Source organism: Drosophila eugracilis, unplaced genomic scaffold (genome assembly GCF_018153835.1).
Source record: "Drosophila eugracilis isolate 14026-0451.02 unplaced genomic scaffold, ASM1815383v1 contig_2154, whole genome shotgun sequence".
Classification (NCBI taxonomy): Eukaryota; Metazoa; Arthropoda; class Insecta; order Diptera; family Drosophilidae; genus Drosophila; species Drosophila eugracilis.
The window spans coordinates 3,817,901-3,842,706 of NW_024573038.1; the positions used below are offsets into that span (position 1 = coordinate 3,817,901).

The following is a 24,806-nucleotide window of genomic DNA, read 5'->3' on the forward strand; positions in this document are numbered from 1 at the left end:
TAGATTATTTGTTTTGTTCAATTTAGTCAAGTGGTTTGTGAATGTGTGGTAGATAAGATAGTCCAATCACCACAAATTGCACTTGAACCGTTTGTAGGTAGTGCAAAAATTATACAAACAAAAACAGAAATTACAAGAAATGATAAACTGTCTTTTGATATAAGCAGCCTTTTTGCTTTTTAGTTTACAAAAGAAATTACAATTAAAAACCTTATGTAACCAAGAACAAAGAACTTTAACTAAAGACAAGTTGGGTCAATTCAAGGCTGATAAAAGGAACCGCAAGAAGCTTGGGAATAATTTGATATGATACACCTATAAAAGGCTGCACTTTCAGGCTTTAAATCACAATTTGCATTTTTTTAATTCAGAAAGTAAATCAAGCTATCCAAAAATCATGAGTGCCTGTACTGCAGAACCAATTGCTTTTGGAAAAACCAAGGAGACCACCAGGATTGTGATCATTGGAGCCGGAGTCTCAGGAATTGCTGCTGCCACTAGACTTTTAGAACAAGGATTTAAGAATGTCCAGCTCTTCGAGGCGGAGGATCGAATTGGAGGTCGCATAAACACAATCCCTTTTGCAAATAGCTTCATCGATCTGGGAGCTCAATGGTGTCATGGGGAAGAGGGTAATGTCGTATACGAGAGGGTTAAGGATTTGGATGTCCTTGATAGGACTGGAGATTTTGCCGGTTACTTTGCGCGTTCTAACAAGGACATCCTTACTAGTGATCAATACAAGGCTCTTATGGAATTTAAGGACGAATTCGAGGTAAAATCCGATTTTGAGGGATCTGTAGGTGATGCCTTTACCGATAGCTTCTGGAAAGATGTTGGTCAGCAATTGGATAAAGCCGTTGCCAAAGAGGCTCTGGACTGCTTGAAGAGGCTCATTTGCAGCGAGGATGCCTGCGATCATATGTCCGAGCTTTCACCAAGGAATTTTGTGAACTTTGCTGTTACCGGTGGTGATCTCAGCTGGCGGAAAAAGGGCTACTGGAAGTTCTTAAGTCTCCTCCTTAATGCTAACGAGGATCAACCAGGTGACCAGGGAATCCTAAAAGGTCACGTGCACCTCAATAGACGAATTGCTGAAGTCAATTGGTCAGGAGACGGTGAAGTAACCCTTCGCTGCTGGAATGGCCAGATAGTCTCGGCCGATCACGTCATTTGTACAGTTTCCCTGGGAGTTCTTAAGGAGAAGCATAAGCAGCTTTTTGTCCCAGATCTTCCAGCTGCCAAGGTTAGATCTATTGAGGGTCTTAAGCTGGGCACTGTGAATAAATTCCTTTTGGAGTTTGAGGAGCAGCCTATGCCTGAGAACATCAGGGGCGTAGCATTCCTTTGGCTGGAGGAAGATCTTAAGGAGCTGCGGGGCAGCCAATTCTTCTGGCTGGAGAGCGTTTGTAACTTCCATCGTGTGGATCGTCAACCACTTTTGCTAGAGGGTTGGATCATCGGTGCCCATGCCCGGTACATGGAAACCCTTAGTGAGGAGAAGGTACTCGAGGGTCTTCTATGGCTATTCAGGAAGTTTCTAAAGTTCACCATACCCCATCCCAAAAACTTCTTGCGCTCTCAGTGGCACTCCAATCCGAACTTCAGTGGCAGCTATAGTTTCTATCCGACCTACGCAGATGAACTTCGCACAGGACGCACAGATTTGGGTTCACCATTGGTGCATGTTTCGGGAAGACCCAGGATCCAGTTCGCCGGAGAAGCTTCGAGTAGGAATCACTTCTCCACAGTTCATGGAGCCACTGAGTCGGGATGGCGCGAGGCTGATCGTCTGAACGAATTCTACAAAGGACGAGCTGAAAACTAAGGCGGTGGAACTTTGAAACTTCTTTTGGTTATCGATTTTCAAATTCGTAATCATTACATAGAGAAGCATTACAATTGGAATTGAATTCTAGAATCCTAAATTTTCAAAACAAACAAACACATTTTTAAATATCTTTACCCTTTTTATTTAAATTTTGAAACAAATAAATTCCTAAAACCAATGAAATTGTGTAAAAAAGTTAGTTCCCAGCGTTTCTGCATTTTGATTATTCCACTCAGAACTCATCAGTATCTTATAAAACTTTCAGTTTATCAAATTTACAGTGGTATGTAATCTCTGACACCTTTGTGTCTAACATTTTCAGCACCCAATTAAAAAAGCTAGGTAAATAAAAAACTCGAATATAACTATAAATTCAAGGAGTTTAATCTACCCAATGCAAGGGTGTGCCATCACCGTGCCTCTGCATAAAGGATTCCTAGCTAAAGCCATTTAATCCCGGCGCAAGTGAGTTAGTTGTACAATTAAGCCGAATGTTCCACTACCAGCTATGTCAAGTGTGCCGACTCCAACTGTCAGCCACTCACTATCCCCATCTCGATGTCCACCCACTTGCCCATTCCATGTCGCCACTGCAATCAGCAAACACAGAGAAATACTTTGCCAGTCATAACAGCCATTACCTGGGCCATAACACAAGTCCGGCAAGGAACAGTAACAGAAACAGGAACAGGACGACTGCTCTGCCAGCTAGTCAAATGTGTGTCCTTTGGTCAAACAGAGACTTGTTTAACATTGTCACTCGAGGAGTCACGAGCACGTGGATGAACATGGAGGCACTGGGCAAAAAGTCTGAAATTTGTTTTCCGAATCTTCCACCTGGTTCTTCATACTAAATTCAGATCTTCTAAGAAAATATCAAAGATGATTTCGATAAGAAAGCCTTATTCAATTTGTTTTACTTTTCACTTTTAAGTAGAGTTGAACGGAATAACATTTATTTATGAAACAGTTTTCCGCCAAGTGTATAGGTACGAGAAAAAAAACACATATCCGGCTGGCTAGACACTAAAAGCAACGGAACGACTGACGCTCCTGCAGCGCATTAACCAAGGGATCGGCACTGCGATTGAAACACGGAAAGGGGCAGGTTCAGCGGAAAAGCTACAACAGATGTGGCCAACTTGTACTCGGGCTTTCCTTCTTTCGACTCGAAGGGCGACAAAGTCGCATATGTAATTGGGAGGTGGCGAGCTGGGGAAGGGGCGATGAACTACGACCAGGATACGACTACGAGTACGACCACTAGGGCGACATGCAAACAAACAAACAAATGCAAACACACAAAGCCAGACGGAGCATACATAGGAAGAAAACTGAAGAGAGTTGAAATACTTTAAAAAATGGAACTATATGCAGCTTTAAATTTACATTTTTAAACCTAAATTGCTGTATATAAATCAGCTAAAAGATTTCTATTTTGGACAGCCTTGTGTTGTAACCAAATATTTTTGTAATTTTAAACAAGTTTTGCATTAATTTAAAATAGTAATCTTTTAAACTGATTTATCTAACTGAAAGTAAATTAATCGATTCTTTAATTTAATTCTTTTATTTCAAGATAAAATTTACGAATCGAAAAGGTAATTTAAAGGAGTTTTTTTTCACTGTCCAATGGGGCTGGAATGGTGGGTCACAGAGGGATAAAGCAGAAGCAAGGATATTTTGAATGTTTTGGCCCCGGCTTGGCATAAATTTGAATTTTCAACATGGGCGACCAAAGTGCTTCTGCTTCTGCTGCTTTTGCCGGGCGGCAATTGCTGGGGCATTTCGGCAGTGAAATCACATGGCCAGTGCCTCTGATCCTGCTCCCTATTTCGTTCCTGCTCCTCCTTCTGCTCCTGACTCCTAACTCCTGTTGGCCTGTTGTGGTTTTTGTGGCCATCCATAGCCTGGCCTGGTCTGGTTGGCCTTTGGGCTGCGTTTTTTGCTGCACAAACTACTGGTATGTGCTAAACTGATTTCAGTTTTCCGTATTCCGCACGTAATCTGAACTTTTGCATGTGTGAGACCTCACTGGCCATGCCCCCGTCGCCTCGTTCTACCCACCGCCCACGCCTACTATTTTGCATCGAGTGTTTGCAAATGTTCCGAAAAACAGGCGCAATTACAATGTTGTTTGCTGCTCGCTGCAAATGAGTTGGTCAACATGTTTGGCTTTTATTTGGGTTTTTTTTTAGGAATGCGTTTGAATTTTGTTAGCAACTGCAGGGCTTGAAATTTAAAGATTCGATCCCCAGCTAACAAGTTTTTACGACGCGGCAAAGATACAAACGAACTTATGGGAAAACCTAATAACGTGTCTGGGCATCGAACATCGAAAGACATCGAAATTGGCCATAAAATATAAATGAACTGTGGAAAGGCAGTAAATTGATTTTCAAGCATGAAGAGCAGCTTGCATTGCATCAGTTTTAAAGTTCAGTCGAGTCGTTGAGTTTCAGGGCAAAAAGCTCAATTAAAATCTAAAGAATGGTATTAAATATTCAATAATTGTCGTTAGCACCAGAAGCTGTTGTGTAAAGAAAGATATAAAACTAGTATCTAATCTGGACAAAAATTAAGCGTTTATTTGCAGTTATAAAATGGTTACCAAGTGTTGATTACAGATTGTATACCACGAATACACCGAATACACATCCAAATCCAAATAAGTAATATTTAAACTATTAAAATTGTTGCTTAAGTTTCTTTTATTTCTAGTTGTTGACTCTTAAAAATGTGTAAGAGATACTGATGGGACACTTAAAATGGAAATGAAAGATATATTTCTTATGTTTTTATGGCCAATTGCCTGTGGCCAATCTCGATTTCACGGTTCTGGAAAATATTCACCCGGTCTCCTAAGGTGTGAGCTCATAGCTGAGCTGTTCGCGACCGGTAGTAGAGGTGCAATCGTTCCGCCTCGCGCCATCCGGTTTCTACGGCTCCATGGACCGTAGAGTAGAAGTGCCTGTGGGATGATTCGCCAGCAAATTGAAGGCGTGGCCTGCCGCCAACATCCTGGAGCGGTGCCTCCAGATCCCAGGCACCGGTCCTTAACGCATCGGTGTAGGTGGAACGGAAGGTGTAGCTGCCACGGAAGTTGGGATTCGCATGCCACTGGGTGCGCAGCATTCGCACTGGATGGGCTATCGAGAAGGGCAGGAACTTACGGAATAGCCACAGTAGACCCTCAAGCACCTTTTCCTCGGTGAGCGTTTCCATGTGTCGGGCATGTGGCCCAATGATCCAGCCCTGCAGGATGCGTGGTTGCCTGGAGACTGGATAAAAACCGAACACACTCTCCAGCCAAAATAGTTCGGAGGCTCGCAGCTCCTCCAGATCCTTCCTTAGCCAAAGGCAGTTAAACCCAGGCCAGTCACTTGGGAGAGGTTGATTATCGAACTCCAGGAAGAATTTATCGACTGTGCCCAGTTTGAGACCCTCAATGGCTCTCACTTTTGCAGCTGGCAGGGCGGGAACAAAGAGCTTTGGATGCTGCTCTTTGAGAACTCCCAGTGAAACCGTACATATCACATGATCTGCGGTGATAACCTCACCATTCCAACAGCGCAAGGTCAGCTCATCGGCTCCTTCCCAATTGATCTCGGCGATTCGTTTGTTGAGTAGCACATGACCCTTGAGGACACCAAGATCATCGGGTTTATCCTCCCGAGCTTTCATAAGCAATCTCAAGAATCTCTTGTAGCCCTTATCTTTCCAATTGAGTAATAGTTCTCCCTCGCATAGCCAATACTCCAGGTGACCTTTTCCTGAAACTTCAAAGAGATGATCTGACGCCTCCACAGATGATTCGAATTTTTGGAACACCTCCAGGAACTCTTCGGCAATGGTGCGATCAATGGGCGGCAGTTTGGCGAGCTCCATCCAGTACTTCTTGTTGATATAATCACCCAGGGAACCCTCAAAGTCCATTAGCTCTGTTTGCCTGTCTGGTATAGAATTTTCTGCAATATCTTTCAGTTGATTTGCTATACCTTCTGGTAAAACTTCTTTGTTAGATCGCACACACTTGTAGGTTTCATAGTGGCGCTCCGTAACCTCCAGAAGATCCAGCTCCTTGACCCTCTCGTATACCACATTGCCCTGTTCGCCATGGCACCACTGGGCGCCGAGATCAACGACATTGTCGGCAAAGGGAATCGTGTGGACACGTCCGCCTATACGATGTTCGGCTTCGAGGAGAAGAACATTTCGGAAGCCCAGATCCAGGAGACGGGTAGCAGCTGCTATTCCGGCGGAACCCGCTCCCACGATTACAATCCGAGCAGTTTGTTTAGTTTTACTAAGCAGACGTAGAGACGCGGAACTCATAGTGCTTAATATAGATATAGATCTTTCTTATAACAACCGCACGTGTTTCACGTTGAACATTCGACCGGCGACTAAAGCGTTTTTCTATACTTTCACTCGCTCTCTCTCTGTGTTGTTTTCTAGTTCTTTCCCTCTCTTTCATAATCTCTGAACGTTTATGGCTCTATGCGATAAGACCGAAACCACTGATAAGACGGCCTTCATTGTTGCTCTGGCGAATTGGTGTTATGTCAATGCAATTAAAGCGAGAATAAAGCAATTGACAAATACAATGCAGTAACAACATTGTATTTTATTTTGCTAAGAAAGTTAAGAGAGTGTCGGCTCTCTTAAAAAATTCGGTTCACTCGAAAAAGAAGACGCTATAGATTTAAGCACTCTCTCTCTCTATTTCTCTTAAGTTGTATTTTGAGAACAAATTAATTTTTAAATCTAAAAATTCAGGTAATAAAATAAACAAACATTTTTTAAATTAATATAAGAAATATGTTTAGCCAAAACAAAGCGAAAAGCATTTATTTAAAAATGGAAAATTTTTCAACATTTCATATTTAAATAGAGGTTACCGAAAAAAACACTTTTAAACTCAGTCTTTAAATAAATTAACATATTTGATTGTATTAAACATAAAAAACTATTTGAGAGATAAAGAGAAAGTGCGGAACTCACCTTGAATGACCAAAATAGTGAAGAATAGTGATATCAACAAGTTCACAATATTAATACTTTACAATTTTATGTATATAAATCCTTGATAAGAGTTATTAGGAGCACTGAGTTCCCTATGCCAAACACATTTTACGAAAAAGGCAAAAATCTAAAAAATCTAATAAGATTATCTTTATCTCTTATACACAGAAACTTTATAATTGTGGAAAGCAAGAGGATACCTTCTAGCTTTGCCACAAGCCGATTCAGCGTACTAAATTTCTATGACCGCATTACAATCCTTCGACAATCGACTATCGTTGCAGTTAACTACTTTCAAACAAAAAAACCCATTCAAAACTTACAAAGGAAAACAAAACAAAAGCCTCACTTTAGGCACACAAAGAATCGCACGCACGCCCCCACATAGCGTTTTAAACTTGCCGCCCGAATGTATGCAACAAAATGTTTTCGTTCGGTTTGCCAGTGACGCAGTGAGCGAGTTCCTTTGATGAATGTATTCATAAAAATCCAATCATTGCAATTGCACAGCGCATACGGGCAGCGAAGGCAAAGGCATTCAAGATGAATTCGCCAAAATAATGGGAAAACACAACAGACAGCTGGGCGCAGGAAAAACCCATTCCTTCGACCACCGCCCGTTTTTGGCCCATTTATCCGCTGGGTACGGTTCGAGGAAAATCCCCTCGCAACCAAGCAGTCAACAAAAAAATTGCAGTAATAATTTTTTTTTCGGAAAACAAAAACACATTTGTGCATAGACTGGGAATATAACCAGAGTTGAATAAATACGATTAACAGGGTTAGGCAAGCTTTTACCCATTGAGAAAATATACCTAAAGAAGTCTGATAAGTGATAGAATATGCATTTTTTTTTTGATTAGTTTATTTTAATATTTATTGATATTAAAAAATTACTTGTAAGACTCGCTATTTAAAGTATATTCTTAGCTGGCAAGATCAATAAATAATATTCTAACACTTAAGCTGAAGAAAGAGCATATCCCACCCTCAATATTCATCATACCTGCAAACTAATGGGTATTTCCTACAGCAAGAATGTTCGCAACAACAAAAGATGCGATTAAAATGACAAGTGAAAGCAATTTTCGTGCATCTGGTACAGCAAGTACGAAGGGAAAATCCTGGAGGGGAAAAATGATTGTCGAGCCAAAGACACAACCGAATGATTGCCTCAAATGGGGAATGCGAATACGGTTGTCCAGTGTAATATGACATCGCTTATGGGCCTGTTGTCACATGGAACACCGAAGGCAAGACAAGAATTCAAAGCCCCAAGTCCTTCTGGCATTCTCACTCACCTTCGTGCTGCATTCACATTTCAGTATCCATTCGACGGCAATGAATTTATTCTCGATTTGTATCTGATGCGATTGCAGGAATTCCTGATCGATTGGCTCCAAGGCGACCGTATCCCATAACTGTGCATTTTCCACCACCGCCTCATGGTTCACATCCTCATCCTCCTCATCGTCAACCTCGTTGTGCTGCCTTTTTCTGCCCATCTCTTGGTGCTGTACGTAGTTAATTGGATCGACAGCATTTAAGGGGCACAGCAGCTCGACCTGAAGGACAAAAAAAATGTATTGGATAAAAAGGAAAAAAGAGAAATCATTGTAGGAAAAAAGTATGGCTGTAAGAAGCTGAAATCTCGCCCGAGAGGGTTTACGCTTCTTAGAACAAATTCATTTAGTAGAATGTGAGTGGGCTAAGAGGTGTTGCATTGATTTTGACATCTGGGAAGCATTTGACTTTTAATTTTGCTGCCATTTGGCATTGGCTCTGTAGCAGCTCTCCAAATTGACGTTTTAATGCAATTTGATTTTTAATTAAAAGTAAAAAGAAGCTAAAAGGCAAGAGCCAATAAACAAAACAACAACGGCTTTGCAAAGCAGTCTTGACGGTATTAGCGACAGTCCTGTCAATCGAATTACAGGGTATCGAATAATTGTGCATGATATTCGTGAAATGTGCATAAATAAATAAGGTAAATCCTGGTCAGCCGCAACAGAAAGCCCAGAGTAAATAAATAATAAGGAAAGAATAATATATGTCAGAAAGATTTTGCTTATGCAATCAGATTAAATGGTAAAAATATTTTTTTACATTAAACACATACGATGTGAAGGTACTCTGATTTATTTAATTTCTCCTTTTTTAATGTGTTTTTTTAAATGATTTAACAAAGTTAACTACCATCGAAGTGGCCTTATATACATTTCCAATTTTATTTTAAAAATCTATTTAAAAATAAAAATTATAGCAGTCTCTTTCCAGGGTATACATTTTTTTACCTAACTATTTTAAAGACAACGTCTTTTAATGGATGTGGATGGGATTGCTTTCTAATTAACGGTAATTTAATTGAAAAGGACAAATAGCAAACAACAGGCGAGGAAGCTGCGTAATGCAAATTTCTGCAAACTGCAAAAGGAGAAAAATGGGAATGGGGAAGAGGAAAAGAAGGAAACTCAATCCGCGGGATTTTCATTTCTCCTCCTTAGGCGCCAGGTGGTCGGACTTTTAGCTCAGCCCGTATTAGCCCAGTTGCCACTTGGCAGGTGCAGAAAATACATCCATGGAATCTCCCACTCACCTGTATCGTGGTGGACACCGCCGGGGCACAGCACTTGACCCCGCGGTGGCAACGGCCACAGAGTTTCGGTCGATACAGCTTTCGGGAAACGCACTCGCCCAGTCGAATCCTGGCAGGACCCAGTCGCTGGATGCTCCGACACTCGTGGCCCTTCTACAATGGAAAACCCAAGAATAAATGGTAAGATAAATAAGGGTGTAAGTAGAGAATCCTTAAATGGAAATATATTGTTTGACTACTACCTTATAAAAAATAAGCTAAGAAGATTTCTCTATATATTGTTTTTAATTTTACTTTTTAAAACCCCAGATCCGACAGTTTCGTTGGGTATTTCCCCAAAGTGGCAAAAGTGTTTCGTCATTAAGGGGATACTCACTCGTATCCGGTGGGCCGGCTCCTCGTGCCCCTTCTTATGATGATGATAATGCTGATGGGAGTGGCTGTGGGCATGATGCTGCTTCCGCTTGTGCGTTAACGGTATGCTCCTGCTCCGCTTATTGTCCTCGTACTCGTCCTTGTCGCACCTGCGATTCTCGCAGAGCCGCAAATTGCTCAGTTGATGGCAGCCAGCGTGGGTGGTGGTGTGCCGCGTAGCGGTTCCAAGGCCGCAGCTTTGGCTGCAGGCAGTCCAATTGCCGCTGGTTGTGCTGTTATGGCAGGTGGCGTAAACTGCAATGAGTTGAGAATGGCAGTGGATTGCTAATGAGTACGCTTAAGATCGAGAAGGGCACATTTATCACCGCCAGATGCCGGCAGACACTGAACATGATTCTTCAGGACAATCAGGAAACTCATTGATCAGGGATAACCATTGAAAATGGGTAATAATAGTTTATATTAAAAAGGAAAGTAAGTAAAAAGAAAGTAGCCATAAAAAGAATTCTTTAAAAATAAGTTTTCCTACATCATTAGATTGCCTTCATGTCGTAAATACAAAACATTTCCCTACTCATAGAAATTTAATTCAAACATTTTCCAAATTATATTAATTATACGAATACTTTAAAAATGAAGCCAGACAGAAATTCATTCTCTGACACTGAGGTATACACCGTTGGAGACTGGGACAAGCTAAAGCTGCTGCTGTGGAAGAATTGGATTCTTCAATGGAACCAAAAAATACAGACTATATGTATTCTGATCCTCCCAATACTGTACCTTTTTCTCATTTTAATTATACGTCTAGTAGTATATCCCGATATTTTGCCAGAAATTCGCTATGTACCGGAATCTGTATCGGATCTACAGCTTTATATGAAGAATGTTATACTGGGAAATCGGATATTGCACGAGAATGGATCTCTTAATTTGCCAAGAAATTTCCTTTGCTATACTCCAGATACCCCCATAAATGGGGCTATTATTGATGCCACGGTATTGAGACTGAGACTTTTGGGGGCTAGACCTTATGACACGGCTTTGCATATGGAGAGGGATATGGTAATGCATAACTATTTAGCCGGAGTGGATTTCGAGGACAACGCGGAGGCAACCATGGTCAATGGATATCCACTTAATTTGAATTATACATTGCGATTTCCCAGTGAATTGCGAACCATGACAGGTCCAATTATAGAGACGTGGCGGACATCTTCCTTATTCCTTTCTTATGACACGTCAGGTCCACGTAACAGAGAGGAAAACGATGGAGGAGTTCCGGTTGGATATATTAGAGAAGGTTTTGTGCCAATCCAACATGCCCTGACCATGTCCTGGCTAACACTGGCTTCGGGTATTAATGATAATGAACTACCAAATATAAGTCTTCAGCGATTTCCCTATAGAGCCTTTACCTATGACCCATTGCTAAATGGACTGCGGCAACTACTACCCTTCATCATCCTGCTGAGCTTTATTTATCCCTGCTCGACGGTGACCAAGTTTGTGAACATCGAAAAGGAAATGCAGCTCAAGGAGATCATGAAACTGATCGGCGTTCATAACTGGCTTCATTGGGTGGCGTGGTTCATTAAGAGTTATTGTATGCTTATGATTGTTGCCTTTTTTATCCTGATCATGATGATGGTAAAATTTTATAACTCCGTTGCTGTACTAACATATTCCCAGTGGATTCCTATTTTACTATTTTTGCACACTTATGTCGTTACGGGAATTACTTTTGCCTTTATGCTGGCGGTTTTCTTTAAAAAAGCCAGCACTGCATCGGCTGTGGCTTCCATACTGTGGTTTCTGACCTTTATACCCTATTCATTTTCATTCTATTACTATGAACGCCTTACACTCGCCCAAAAATTAATAATTTGCTTTGTATTTCCAAACTCGGCCTTGGGGTTTGGCGTGCATGTCATAATCATGTGGGAAGGAACCGGAGAGGGAGTCACTTTGGCCAATATGTTTCACCCAGTCTCGGTTGATGATAACCTGACCCTATTTTATGTTATCATGGCGATGACTTTTGGAGCATTAGTATTCTTAAGTATTTGTCTATATATAGAACAGATATTCCCTGGGGAATATGGTATTGCTCGTAAATGGAACTTTTTGTGTCGCAAGGAGTTCTGGCAGGAACTTACGACTCCTTTAAAGAAAGAAAAGCGCCTAAGCAATCCAATGGAAAATTCCAAAAATGGATCAGTTAGTAGAAATAAAAAGGAAGTGGGACTGCAATTGGTAAACCTGGAAAAAACATTTGGAAAACTTAGAGCCGTCAAGGGGTTAAGTTTGAAGATGTATCGCAGCGATATTACAGTGCTACTTGGCCATAATGGAGCTGGTAAGACCACAACGATCAATCTGATAACGGGTATTACTAAGCCCACCAAAGGAACGGTCATAGTGAACGGCTTTGATATTCGCAGGGATTTGGCCAAAGCTCGTCAATCATTGGGAGTTTGTCCGCAGATAAATATACTTTTCAAGAGCATGAGTGTGCGGGATCATATTATATTCTTCAGCAAACTGAAAGGTATCCGAGGCAAGAAGGCGGTGGACAACGAGGTAAATAAGTACGTTACCATGCTGGATCTGAAGGACAAGTCTTTTGTGGATGCTGATAAACTTTCGGGCGGCATGAAGCGTAAGTTGTCCCTTTGTTGCGCTCTCTGTGGCAATGCCAAGGTTGTTCTGTGCGATGAGCCAAGTTCTGGAATCGATGCTGCAGGACGCAGAAGTCTTTGGGATCTATTGCAAAGTGAAAAGGAGGGGCGAACTATTCTACTGACCACTCACTATATGGATGAAGCCGATGTCTTGGGCGATCGAATAGCGATCTTATCTGAAGGTAGGCTGCAATGCCAAGGTACTTCCTTCTACTTGAAGAGGAAATTTGGTAATGGCTATTTATTGGTCTGCCTAATGCAGACTGGCTGTGATGTCAACAATGTTACCCAGTTGATAAACAAGTATGTGCCTCGCTTAAAACCCGAAAAGGTGATGGGCAGTGAACTAAGGTATCGCCTGCCCACCAGCTTTTCCAAGAAGTTTGCGGAATTACTGAAGGATTTGGATAGCAATTGTGCTAAATTGAAATTAGATGGCTATGGCTTGAGTGGAGCCTCTTTGGAAGATGTTTTTCTGGCAGTTAATAAGGATAAAAGAGTTCGAGGTGGAGCTGAAGTGTCTCATGGTGGAGAAAGCTCGGATATTAAATACTTGGTTTTCGATGACAAGGTGAGGGAAACGAGAAAATCATCTCGCTTATGTATGTTTTGGCAGGCTCTGTTTTTAAAGAAGTTATATACCACCATTAGAAATTACTGGCTTTTTGGAATACAGATAGGTCTGCCCATAATAGTTATGTCCTTGACCATATTTAACTCTCGAGGTGGTAGAATTTACTATGAACTACCCCCCTTGACGATATCCATTACTCCGTACAAACGCTGTTTCATTATATTGGAGGATAATGCTAATGACAAGACATCACCCATGGCTGAGGCTTATATAAAACACTTGGATCATTACGGTGAGAAATTAACTTTGTATAATACAGGTAACCAAAAATTCGAGGACTTCATACTAAGTTTTAACAAAAGTCAAAACCGACGAGTTGATTTTGCATTTTTAGCAGGGCTCACTGTTGACAAAGAAAAACTAACTGTGTGGTTAAATAATAAACCCCTGCATACCGCTCCCTTGACCCTGAACTTGCTGCATAATGCCTTGGCGATCACATTACTTGGTGAGGATGCCTCGACGTATGTAACTAACAAGCCTTTGCCATATAGCGATGATACCAAAACATTGCGACTGAATAAAGCACAGCGATTGGGGGCTGAAATATCCATCAACCTAACCTTAACCCTGAGTTTTCTAACTGCCTTCTTTGCGATTCCCATCATTAAAGAGCGAGAGACCCGTGCCAAGCTTATGCAATATCTCAGTGGAGTGGATGTGGTTGCCTACTGGACAAGTCACCTTATATGGGACTATTTCATATTTCTCCTATCAGCCTTAGCGGCTATATTTACCATTGCTGCATTCGAGGAGGTGAGCTATACAACACCATTGGATCTGAGTCGATACTTTTTTATGCTCTTAATATTTGGATTTGCTGCAATCCCACTAAGTTACGTATTGGCTGCATGGTTTTCCGAACCAGCCACAGGATTCACTCGGATTTCCATTTGCAATACCTTCTTGGGTTGTGGTTTGTTCGTGGTGGTGGTTACCCTTAACTTCGAAGCCTTCAATTTGAAAGATGTGGCCGACGAAATGGCCTGGTACTTTCGAATATTTCCACACTACAGCGTGGCCAGTTCTCTTTACCACATCCACATTGGATACCATATTCGACGTGGCTGCAGTTTGACTGGCATTAAAATTTTACGCGAAATACAGCGTTGCCGCAGTGTTCCAATTTGTTGTAATATCCCACCCTATTTTGGCTGGCAGAGCCCTGGTGTTTTGCCAGAGATCGTATATATGTCGATAGTGGGCGTAATTCTTTTTTCGATACCAATAATGAAAGACGGAAAGGTATTCGAAGCTCTTAACGAAAAGTTAAGCAAAATGTCCAAGCGAAAGCGTTTGAGAGGAGGATCTTTGCCTGAAAATGAGGAGGTAATTGCGGAACGATTGGTTGTCCAGGAAATGATTAAGTCGCAAAGAATGGATATACCTTTGTTGGTGAATAATATCACCAAGCGTTATAAGAAGAAACTGGCTGTGAAGGGCATTTCATTTCATGTTCCCCCAGCCGAATGTTTTGGTCTCCTAGGAATCAATGGAGCTGGCAAGACCTCAACCTTTCAGATGTTAGCTGGTGATCAGAAAATAACTTCAGGTGAAGCCTACGTAGATGGCATAAACATATCTACTCATAAGGTTTATAGGAAAATTGGTTATTGTCCACAGTTTGATGCTCTGTTCGAAGATCTCACTGGTCGGGAAACGTTATATATTTATAGCCTATTGAGAGGAGTGCAGCGGCGATATGTAAAGGTCTTATGTTGGACCCTGGCCAAGTCTTTCGGATTTGCACAGCACTTGGATAAGCAGGCGAAGCATTATAGTGGTGGCAATAAGCGAAAACTGAGCACTGCTATATCAGTCCTCGGAAATCCCTCTGTTCTATATCTCGATGAGCCCACCTGCGGCATGGATCCCGGGGCGAGACGACAGATCTGGGGAATTATAGAATTTATTCGTACTTCTGGAAAGTCCATTGTCCTGACCTCCCACAGCATGGATGAGTGTGAGGCCTTGTGCAGCCGATTGGCCATAATGGTAGACGGGGAGTTTAAGTGCATGGGATCGGTTCAAAGTCTAAAGAATCAGTACTCAAAGGGTCTGATACTCAAAATAAAAGTCAAGCAGAAGCAAAAAGTTTTTCAAAGACTAGTGCAGAGCTCTTCGTCATCAACGGATAAAAGGTCTTCCATGGAAAAAAATTCCACAAATTTCAAAATGGGATCTACAGAACACATCTTACCAGAAAGGGTTTTAAAGGTTAATAGATTTATTATAAACCACATTCCTGATGCCGAATTTAAAGAGGAATATAATGGACTGTTAACATACTATATACCACACAAGGAAATATTGGTTGACATATTTTATCTTCTGGAAAGTAATATGCATAAGTTGAATGTTGAAGATTATTTAATTATGCAAACACGGTTGGAGGAAATCTTTTTGGAGTTTGCCTTTAAGCGGGATTCTTTGGTGACAGCTAAATGAAGGTCAGTGCTAGAGTTTGTATTTAAAAAAATGCATTTTTGTAATATTTACTTTGTTGTATTTTTGTTACAGAAAATGTCGATGTTGCTGAAATACTTTTTATTTAATTATATTTTTATAAGTAAATAAACCACATGAAAATGAGAATAAACAGGCATTCAAGTAATTCCCTTTCAACCTCGTGAGATTCCAACAGAAACTTGACCTCCCTGCCTACTAATTGCTGCCCAGAAGAGGGCTTCAACTCCCCAGATCCTGTGAGCCTCTCTTTCAAGGTCTCAACTGCTGGGCTTTCCATTTAAGTCGCCAAAGGCCATACCCTGTAGCTGCCAGCAGGAACGCTTAATATCTTGTTTATTTATTGCATTCTGCGCGTTTAATTAACACTTAATCCTTGTGTAAGTAATTACGCTGCCGCTCCAGCATTTGCTCCTGCCGGTGGCCCCCAGTCTCGTGCTGGAATAATTCATCTTCATAAATATGCGCTGCACTCTCTACTCGGTTTTTGGGGCAGGAAGCGGGTTTTTGGGGGCGCTTAAAAAGCATTAAGTTTCGCATCGGACACAGCACGACACGCCCCTGAGCGCCATTAACTCCAACCAGCGGGCGGGCGTTGGATAGCGGTGGGGGCAGGAAGTGGTCACAATGGGATGGCCACAGCCATAAACACACTTATAAAACAATAACGAGGCCTTGGCAGTGGAAATGTGACTGCACTAAGAAAAAAAAACCTGAATGTGTTCTTCATAATGTCTTCTGTGAAAAAAGTAAAGTTATCATAAATGAAAATAATTTAAAGCCGTTTCTGACTTGACTTTTTTTTCAACCAATAACATCATAAAGAAATCTTTACAATTATTAGACATGTATTTTGTTCTAAGTGCAAGAGGGAAACTTACCATCAGCTGTTGGATTCTCACATAGCCACATCTTGCAACAGTGGCCGGGAACTTCGACGAGGCGCGGCGATCGGCAGGAAATCGTGTCCTCCGGCGCCGGGAGCTGCTCGTTGGGACAGAGCGTCGAGCAGGCGTGGCGGCCATTCTGCAATGCCACATTAAAATACATTAAATGTGGCCCATTGTAGCTGCTGTTGGGTTGTTTATTTAGCTTTGGCCGGGCCAACCGAAAATAAAGTCATAATGTAAAGAAAATATTGGCCAAATCGCACAAGGATGGCCAAGAACTTGCCAAAGTCCTCGACTTGGCCACGAACTTTGTGTTTTTGGGGTTTTGCTTTTTTCTTTATGTGTGCTTTAGTTTATGGGGAAATTAACATTTCGTGCTGGCCCTCCACTGCTTTGTTTGTAATCCACTTTTCTTCTCTAAGCGGTTAGAGACCGAAGATATTCTCTTTTTTGCCCCACTCTCTGTCTTTGGCATCGTCACGAAATTGCATTGCATAAATTGCAAGTGGCTGTGCTTGTATTAGCCACATGATAAACTGCCAGCGCAGCTGGAAATAAGGTGCAAAAACCAAACGAGGCATGGAAAAACTAGAAGCAGTTATAAAATTGCGCTCTGGTCATAAAGCAATGTCAAGGATTTAGTTTTTCTTTTGTTTCGACTCTGCTACGAAGGCTTGTTATGAAGGCTTTATTTGCTGGGATTTGGAAAATCAGTACTGTTTGTCTAATAAACTTAACTTTGGAATAATTAAGGCAGTTTAACTTTCTTCACTTTCACGTAACTTCACTTTTTACTTCAGTCCATCGATTTTAAATCTTTTTCGGCAGTCAACAGCAAGTTGCTAATGCTTCTGCATTTAAATTTAATATGATAAGTAAAAAAAGATATTGTTAAATTAAGATTATCTGCCCTTAATCACATATTAAGCATAAAGAGAAAACTATAAAACCATTTTATCTTTATCATTTTATATTAGTAAAATTAAAACTAGGATACCTTTAGTTTCCTTCCACCAGCCAACATAATGACTGTTAAACAGTGTTTTAATCTCATTAGCGAAACAGTCTTTTTCCCATTACGGTCGCTATCAAAAACTACTGTGCAATTGTAATTCCGGACATTTCACACTATATTTAAATTTTAATTAAAATCGCCGCCGAGCAAAGCAATTCACATTCAAATGGTGCAAGTGTTGGTCCTAATCCCACCAAAAATACAAAAAGGGCCAAACTGCAGCCAAAATGGAAAAGTGGCGGGAAAAGCGGGACTAAGCACAGGTTAAACAACAACAATGGCAACGAGAATCGTTTAACGAAACTGCAGTTGGTTTTTAACTGAAATGCTTTCTGTGTTCCGATATCTGTATCTGCCTCGCTGTATATATATAGTATAGTACATATCTCTGGATGTCTGTGGTTTGTGGCCAACTCTTATGCGGATGGCCCCCAGAATTTGGCCAACGGCTGGGAACTGGGAAATGGGAACTCGGAACTGGAACCCGCGACTCACCTCGCAAACGCATTGAGTTTTACAATCCAATTTAAATGTGACTCCATGTGCGAATGTTGTGTTGCCAACGCTGCAATTGGCTGCAGGCGAATCCGAAGCCAAGACCAAGTCCCGATCCAGATGTTGGGTTGGTTTCCATTGTCGTCAACGTAAAAAAGCAGTTTGGGATAAATAGAAAATAGAAGACTCAAATAAGCATAAAAATAGAAAAATGTTCCAAGGAAAGACGAAGTCGAATTGAATTTGCACATAAACTCTTTAACTTCAAATATTGTTTGCTTTTTTCGAAATCAGTTTCTTTGACATTTCATTTGGCTTCCTGGCTTCATTTCACTGCTAATTTATGTCATCAAATGCGTAATACATGTCGTATGTGCAATTCCAATGAATGGGAACCCAATTAATGTCAGTGCTGTTTGTTATAAATTTCGCTGGAATCGCATATTTACAGCGCAAACAATAGACCTGCTGCCGGGCCACCGTATGCCTTCGTGTCTCATCAAAATTGATATTGACAAATGCCGCTGGTTTATGGCATGCCATTAGCCAGCAAAAGTTTGTTTTTGCCTCATTCTTTGTATCACGAGAAGAAAAACCATTTATTAGGGTATTCTTAGAAAAAATGAAGAGAAAATGTTATAAAGAAGGTTGGTTTTTACCCCAAAAAATGTTCTAAGAAACTTCCAAATGTTTTTTACGTTTTTACATTTTCAAAATTTTTAAATTTTAAAAATTAGAAAATTCATTAATAGTTTATAAGAATATATAATTAATAAATAATAATATAATAATAATAATAATAATAATGTTTTTGGTTGATTTAGTTTTTCCTTTAATTTTTTCTATGAAGAGCGACAAATAAATATTTTCTTCAGCGAACATCAGATTGTTTGAATGTAATTAATTAATAATACTCTGGTCTTATTTCTCCAAGTGTACTGTGGCTGTTACTGTTCCTGCTTCAGCCTTTGTGTAGGTTCTTGTTTTGGCCTGGCCAAAAACTCGTATGTGTAGCCGCCAATCACAATTACTCCGACTTGTGGCGGGGCATTTGCAATCGCACTGTGGAGTTGAATTCGGTTCGCAGACACAGATTGCGGGAGCACCGACCCCAAAAGGGAGGAGGAGTCACCACCCACTTGTGTTTGTGTGTGCAAGGGGATCGGGTACGTGCCCTGTACTTTTCCACTTTGAATTGATTTCACTGGCGACGTGACTTTTTCGAAAGGACGAGAAACAGACGTGTGCGCCCGCCTCCTTGGGCATCATCATTCATTTGGCATCAATGGTTAATGCGAAAATTGGCATTGCTATTGCTGATTGTAATGAATATGGGCACGTTGTCGCATCTTTATGACATTAGCAATTTGCGTTTATTATTGAAAAGTCCCCAGCGAACGTCGGACAACGCCGGAAGTATTCTACGTGCATTGCACCCGTCGCTCCTTGCGTTGTCGTGTCATTTTCCAAAGTGCAATCTTCTTAATGTGTTTTTCCGTACTCTCAAGAAGGCGTCTACCTTGAACACTCACACACACATTCGTAAACAAGCCTAGGCACTGACATTTTTGAATGTGCATCTGTGTGGGTGCTTTGTCTGAGTAAGTTCACTACAAGGATTCACTTAGCCTTTGTAAATGCAAAAACTTTAACATCTCTACGAGCTTCCAAAGAGGCAACTTTAAATATTTACATTAACATCATTTTAAAGAACGTATTAAAAATCCGTTTTAAAGCAGTGTATTTACAATTTAGGGGTACGTTTCAACGATTTTTAGATAGATTTTATGAAAATAGGAAATGGAAGATTATTATCATTACAGCTTTGCCGACAATTAATTCTTATCAACATGAAAATCTTTTCAACAATTTAAAACAAAAATTGTCAATCTGTATTTTCAGATTTATCTAGATATTTTTTACACCAAATAAAAGATACAATCTGCATATCAAAGCGTTGATTATATACAAAAATCATATAAAAGAGCCATCAACTAGATCGACTAACCATTCGGAAAAAAGTTATAAAATGAATCTCAGGCTTCTGTTGCCATGGCAGGCAATAATACTGCTAGGAGTTGTGGAACATTCGCTTGGATATATGTACGAGTATGTTATGGATGATGAATCGGTGTTCATTGACTGTTTGGATAATCCCGAAGGATATCCGGGCATGGGTGGACTGTTCGATCTTTCGAATATGACCTTGGAAATGGGTCCCGATGGGATACACGTCAGTGGCAATACAACCAGTAATTGGGATATAGAGCCAACGGATCGAATCGAGGCCCGCCTTGCCATCGTACATTTGCAGCGCGGTATTTGGCAACCGACCATATATAATATGATGTCCAGCGATTTTTGTAAATGTTATGTCGACCCGCAACAATATTGGTATGAGCTTTTTCCTAAGCATGTAATCAATCAAGAAGAAGCCCGAGAAAAATGTTTCAATTATAAAGGAGTAAGTATGATCTATACTATACGATTTATGATGAATAAAATTTGTTTTTACAATTTGTATTTTTAGACTGTATATTATTTGAGGCCATATGTCCTGAAAATGAAAGTTTCTGTGCCCATGCTGTTGCCTAATGGACAATATCGGATGATATTTAACTTGTTTGCGTTTGATGTCAATAATGTTAGGCGGCCAAATGGCATTTGTTTCGAGATGAAAGGTGAATTTTTTAAGATTTAAAAGTTAAGAAGCAGAAAAACTGGTTTTAAAAGCTAAAATATGAAACAAAAATTGTATCTTAAAAATATAATGCTGTTATCCTTTTAACGGATGCTACAGCTACAGCACCTCATATCTGGTGTAAATTGTCAAATAATTTTTGTTAACAAGTTTATTGCACAATTTTAATGGGTTATCGTCGACTGCTGATTTAATTAAACACAATCTAAAATTGATATATTTGATGAACAGGTAAATTTTTAGTAATTTAAAATAACTTTACATAATGATCCATATCTTCTACAAAACATAATCAAGATTAGACACCTATACAGTAATTTAAAAAAAAAACAAAAGTAATAATATCTAAAAAATTATATAATTCAGCTCGATTATTCCGTGCCCTTGAAAATAAAAATCCTCTTAAACAAAATAACCTTTCATAGATAGAAAAAATGTAAAAGTCCCATAATGTTAAACTAATGTACATGTGAGGTGGCGTTATGCAAGTCAGTTGGCAGCCCTACTAATATCGGATAGAGTCGTGAATCGAAGAGCCGCTTGAGAATGTCCAGCACTAACAAGAGAAAAGCTATAGTCGAGTGCCGCGACTATAAGATACCCGTTACTGTTTTACAAAATTTTAAAATATTATTTTGCTAGTGGAAATTCACAATGCGCCACCTATTGTCAGAGGAAGTATGTTGAGTATGTTTATAGTGACGTCACTGCCCAGGCCTGTGAGGCCTTATAACTTAATTTCTTTATAAATAGCGAAATAATTTTCCGATTTAAAAATCTTTGGTAAATCGATAGATATTAACAGAAATAAGTTACGAAAGGTCAAACGAAGGCATTCATAATAATGTTATAGACGACACAGTTTTCCGCGGTTTGTGGGCGTTAGAGTGGGCGTGGCCGGATGCAACTTCGTGGCAAGTTGCAGAGGCATCTCCTAAATACGTGTTCCTACGCAAAATTTTGCTTTTTCAAGTTTGGTAGGCGTTAGAGTGGGCGTGACTTGATCGGAAAAAAAAACTATTCGCATTGGGAGCATCATAGAAACCTACATGCTTAATCCGAACTTTCTATCTCTTATAGTTACCGAGATATCAGCTATTCTAGAAAATCCGAAAACCGTCTTTTTAGCTTTGTGGGCGTATGGGTGGGTGTGGCCGGATAGTAGTACCACTATAAGATGCGCTGCCATCTAAAGATTATACTTTCTGAATTTCAACCCTCTAACTGCAATAGTTCCTGAGATTTCAGCAATTTTAGTTTTTTGCGATTTGTGGGCGTTAGAGTGGGCGTGGCAGGATGCTGTAATAAACTTGCGCTGTCCCGGGACCTCAAGAATCTTCATGCTTAATCTCAACTTTGTATCTGCTATAGTTCCTGACATCTCAGCGTTCATACGGACGGACGGACGGACGGACAGACGGACATGGCTCAATCGACTTCGCTATTGATCCTGATCAAGAATATATATACTTTATAGGGTCGCAAAAGCTTCCTTCTATCTGTTACATACTTTTCAACGAATCTAGTATACCCTTTTACTCTCCGAGTAACGTGAATAAAAAGGAGAAGACGTCGGAACAAAATTTAAATTTGTAGCATCGTAAAATTATCAGCCGAAAACGTGTTAGGCTGTTGAAAATTCGCTCTAAATAAGTTTCGAACCCATAACCTACACCATAGATAATATCCAATCATCTTACATACATTTTTAAATAACATTACGACCACATCTGTGCTAACGAAAATATCATAGTGCTTCCTTTTCTCGAGACAACTTATAGTGACTTATAGACCTGTTAATATTCTATGTGTACAATTAAGAGCAAGAAAAACGGAAGTACTCCTGGAATTTACAATGACATAGTTTTAACTGCCGTACCATGACAAAAAGAAGGACTTTCATCTACTTGGCAAGGCGCACTTGAGAGTTCCCCTAACTCAGCTTGGTGATAAATATAATGTACATACAGACAGACATTTTCCAACCTAAACTCGATGTCTTGCCTTTCGAAATAAACTCTTGGCTTGGTGTCTACCCTTTCTGTTTCTGTTGGTACAGAATGTTTTTTTATTTTTTGTGACCCCGTGTCCCTTTGTTGGGGTCATCATCACCATCCCCTTCCACCGCCTGGCGCCCTGTTTGGGGTCACGTGTGCGCAGTTTATTTGTTTTATGCGGCCTCTGTGAGGCTATGCCATCGGACTTGGTAGTGTGTCTGTGTGGTGTGTAGTGTTTGTTTTACTTAGAGTTTTAGATTTACTTAAGTCGTGCAAAGATTTACAACACTCGAGCGTGTGCGACAAGTTTTGAGTGCCTTACGCCGTTGGCCCTGCAGCGGATCATGGAAACGGCTATGGCAAACGGCAGTCCAAAAAAAAGTTCCAAAAAGAAACGCTTCAATCTCCAGCCCATGCTGCGTATGCGCAATTTTTGCTTCTAAAGTGTTTGCTTGGGATGTCATGGGATTGTGGACTGGAAAACTGTGCCCAATTCTACTTCACAAACTAAAATCTGCACTACAGATTGCCAATGGCCCTGGGATATGTTTGAACACACTTGGCAAAGATTTCTAAAGGAAAGCCAAAGGTATGAGCCAGTTCAACGAGCTCAAAAGTGCTTGCCAAAACACTATTAGCTTAACGAGAAATTTAAGTTTATTCAGGAGAAAATACAATTAAGATTTCACTGAAAATATTAAAGTTGGTTAAGTTCAAATTTAAAAATTATTTTTTCTATTCGATTTAAAATAATTTTGTTAATTTTGGAAAAGAAAAAAGACAAATTTTAATAAATAAAATGCATTACACTCAAAGAAAGCACACATAAGTATCGGTTTTTATGGAATTTATGGCAAGGAACTCCTGAAAAGTGTCTTTTCCCTGAAAGTGAACTTTTAAAAACTTTCCCTTTATACGACTTGGCCTTTCCATGACGTCGTCTGCAAATGATATGTTCTGACTAATCTTTGCAGCTCATTCGGAGTGAACTTTGTTGGTTCTTGGCTTGTTTGGCAGAGCTCTTCATTGCTTCACGTATTCACAAATATGTTTGACCAAGTTCACAGCGTCTCAGCATTTTTCGTGTCCCGATAAGTTTCCGGATTTTGGTCCGGTAGGAGATGCGAATAAAGAGCAAGTTCTACAGTTTAAATAAACTTGTTCCGCAATGCCTGGACAATACATCCTAGCTATGAGCTATTGAGGAGTGCACAGGAAGAAAAATAATCTTATTTATAATGCAATACGACCACTTATTACCTCACACGAAATCAATAAAGCGAATCGAAATTTATCTCAAAATATAAAGTAATAAGAAGTTATGAAAAATCTCATAGTTTTAAGGGCATTTTAGCATTTAAAATACTGATAAAGATTAAAATTTCATAACTTTTTGCCTGTGTGGCTGCAGGAAGAACGTGTGGGGCATGGCTATAAACCCGGGGCACAACCAGTCGGTGGACTACGTGCCAGGCCCTGGAGCTCAGCTCAGCTTGGCCGGCTAACTTTTATTTTGGTCCTGGTTCTGGTCCTGGTCATACACAAACTGTATTGGCATTTGACTCAAAACTTTTGACTCGAACAGGGGTGGAATGGGATATAAGGGCCAATATTATATATACAAGTGTATATGGAGCACGATATGGGTTGGATTTGTTGTAACGCCCTCGAATCGAAAAGTTTCTGGCACAGTTCGGACTGCTGCTGTTTAATTTTGAACAGCTTTCTACGACATCATGTGGGGGACTGCATGGAAAGCATTCAGAACACACAGAAAGAGCATGGAAAATGGCACATGTCGAAAGGAATTGAACACACACACCCCCTAAAAAAAAAAGAAAAAAATAATGGAGTGGGGAGGAATGGGAAAATGAAGAAAAAGAATCGAACATAAAACCATTAAAATCACTTTACTCGTTAGTTAGGCATTTGAGCTGGTGTGCGTGTGACTTTTCCCCAGGAGATGGAATCTGCTAAGCCAGGATCTACAGGATATAGGTGCACAATAAATGTTAGGAAATGGGTCCAACTTTTGCCAAAGCGTTCTGTGGCATTGAGAACAAAAAATAACATTTCCTGTCTACAAGTTTTAATGAA

The 24,806-nt window shown here is 40.3% G+C and overlaps 5 protein-coding genes across 6 annotated transcripts in view; 3 read left to right on the forward strand and 2 right to left on the reverse strand.

The window, feature by feature from the left end:
* Positions 1-24,806, reverse strand: part of LOC108108574 (basic-leucine zipper transcription factor A) — a 56,869-nt gene that overhangs the window by 1,485 nt on the left and 30,578 nt on the right. For both annotated transcript variants that reach the window (XM_017216665.1, XM_017216666.1), the window contains exons 5-9: positions 18,012-18,091; positions 16,493-16,637; positions 9,829-10,121; positions 9,453-9,605; positions 8,158-8,421 (exon numbers count right to left, since the gene is read on the reverse strand). In XM_017216665.1, coding sequence (XP_017072154.1) covers positions 8,158-8,421; positions 9,453-9,605; positions 9,829-10,121; positions 16,493-16,637; positions 18,012-18,091 — 935 coding nt within the window. The remainder of the gene's footprint in view (positions 1-8,157; positions 8,422-9,452; positions 9,606-9,828; positions 10,122-16,492; positions 16,638-18,011; positions 18,092-24,806) is intronic.
* LOC108108575 (polyamine oxidase 1) lies at positions 395-2,042 on the forward strand. Its single transcript, XM_017216667.1, has one exon. The coding sequence runs from the start codon at positions 398-400 to the stop codon at positions 1,826-1,828; it is 1,431 nt and encodes a 476-aa protein (XP_017072156.1). The 5' UTR covers positions 395-397; the 3' UTR covers positions 1,829-2,042.
* LOC108108573 (spermine oxidase) lies at positions 4,398-6,546 on the reverse strand. The gene has a single exon (XM_017216664.1). It carries the CDS (start codon positions 6,164-6,166, stop codon positions 4,706-4,708), a length of 1,461 nt encoding a protein of 486 aa, XP_017072153.1. The 5' UTR covers positions 6,167-6,546; the 3' UTR covers positions 4,398-4,705.
* LOC108108396 (phospholipid-transporting ATPase ABCA3) lies at positions 10,461-15,823 on the forward strand. Its single transcript, XM_017216449.1, has 2 exons — positions 10,461-15,595; positions 15,666-15,823. The coding sequence occupies exon 1, from the start codon at positions 10,461-10,463 to the stop codon at positions 15,591-15,593; it is 5,133 nt and encodes a 1,710-aa protein (XP_017071938.1). The 3' UTR covers positions 15,594-15,595; positions 15,666-15,823.
* Positions 19,553-20,824, forward strand: LOC108108576. The gene is made up of 3 exons (XM_017216668.1): positions 19,553-19,612; positions 19,914-20,475; positions 20,542-20,824. The coding sequence occupies exons 2-3, from the start codon at positions 20,041-20,043 to the stop codon at positions 20,710-20,712; spliced, it is 606 nt and encodes a 201-aa protein (XP_017072157.1). The 5' UTR covers positions 19,553-19,612; positions 19,914-20,040; the 3' UTR covers positions 20,713-20,824.

What these genes read in the sequence shown, in the direction of transcription:
- LOC108108575 (XM_017216667.1), top strand. Translation starts at nt 398, where the DNA reads ATGAGTGCCTGTACTGCAGAACCAATTGCTTTTGGAAAAACCAAGGAG.
- LOC108108573 (XM_017216664.1), bottom strand. Translation starts at nt 6,166, where the DNA reads ATGAGTTCCGCGTCTCTACGTCTGCTTAGTAAAACTAAACAAACTGCT.
- LOC108108396 (XM_017216449.1), top strand. Translation starts at nt 10,461, where the DNA reads ATGAAGCCAGACAGAAATTCATTCTCTGACACTGAGGTATACACCGTT.
- LOC108108576 (XM_017216668.1), top strand. Translation starts at nt 20,041, where the DNA reads ATGAATCTCAGGCTTCTGTTGCCATGGCAGGCAATAATACTGCTAGGA. An exon ending in AATGTTTCAATTATAAAGGA is followed by an intron (nt 20,476 to 20,541) that starts GTAAGTATGATC and finishes TTGTATTTTTAG; the next exon opens with ACTGTATATTATTTGAGGCC.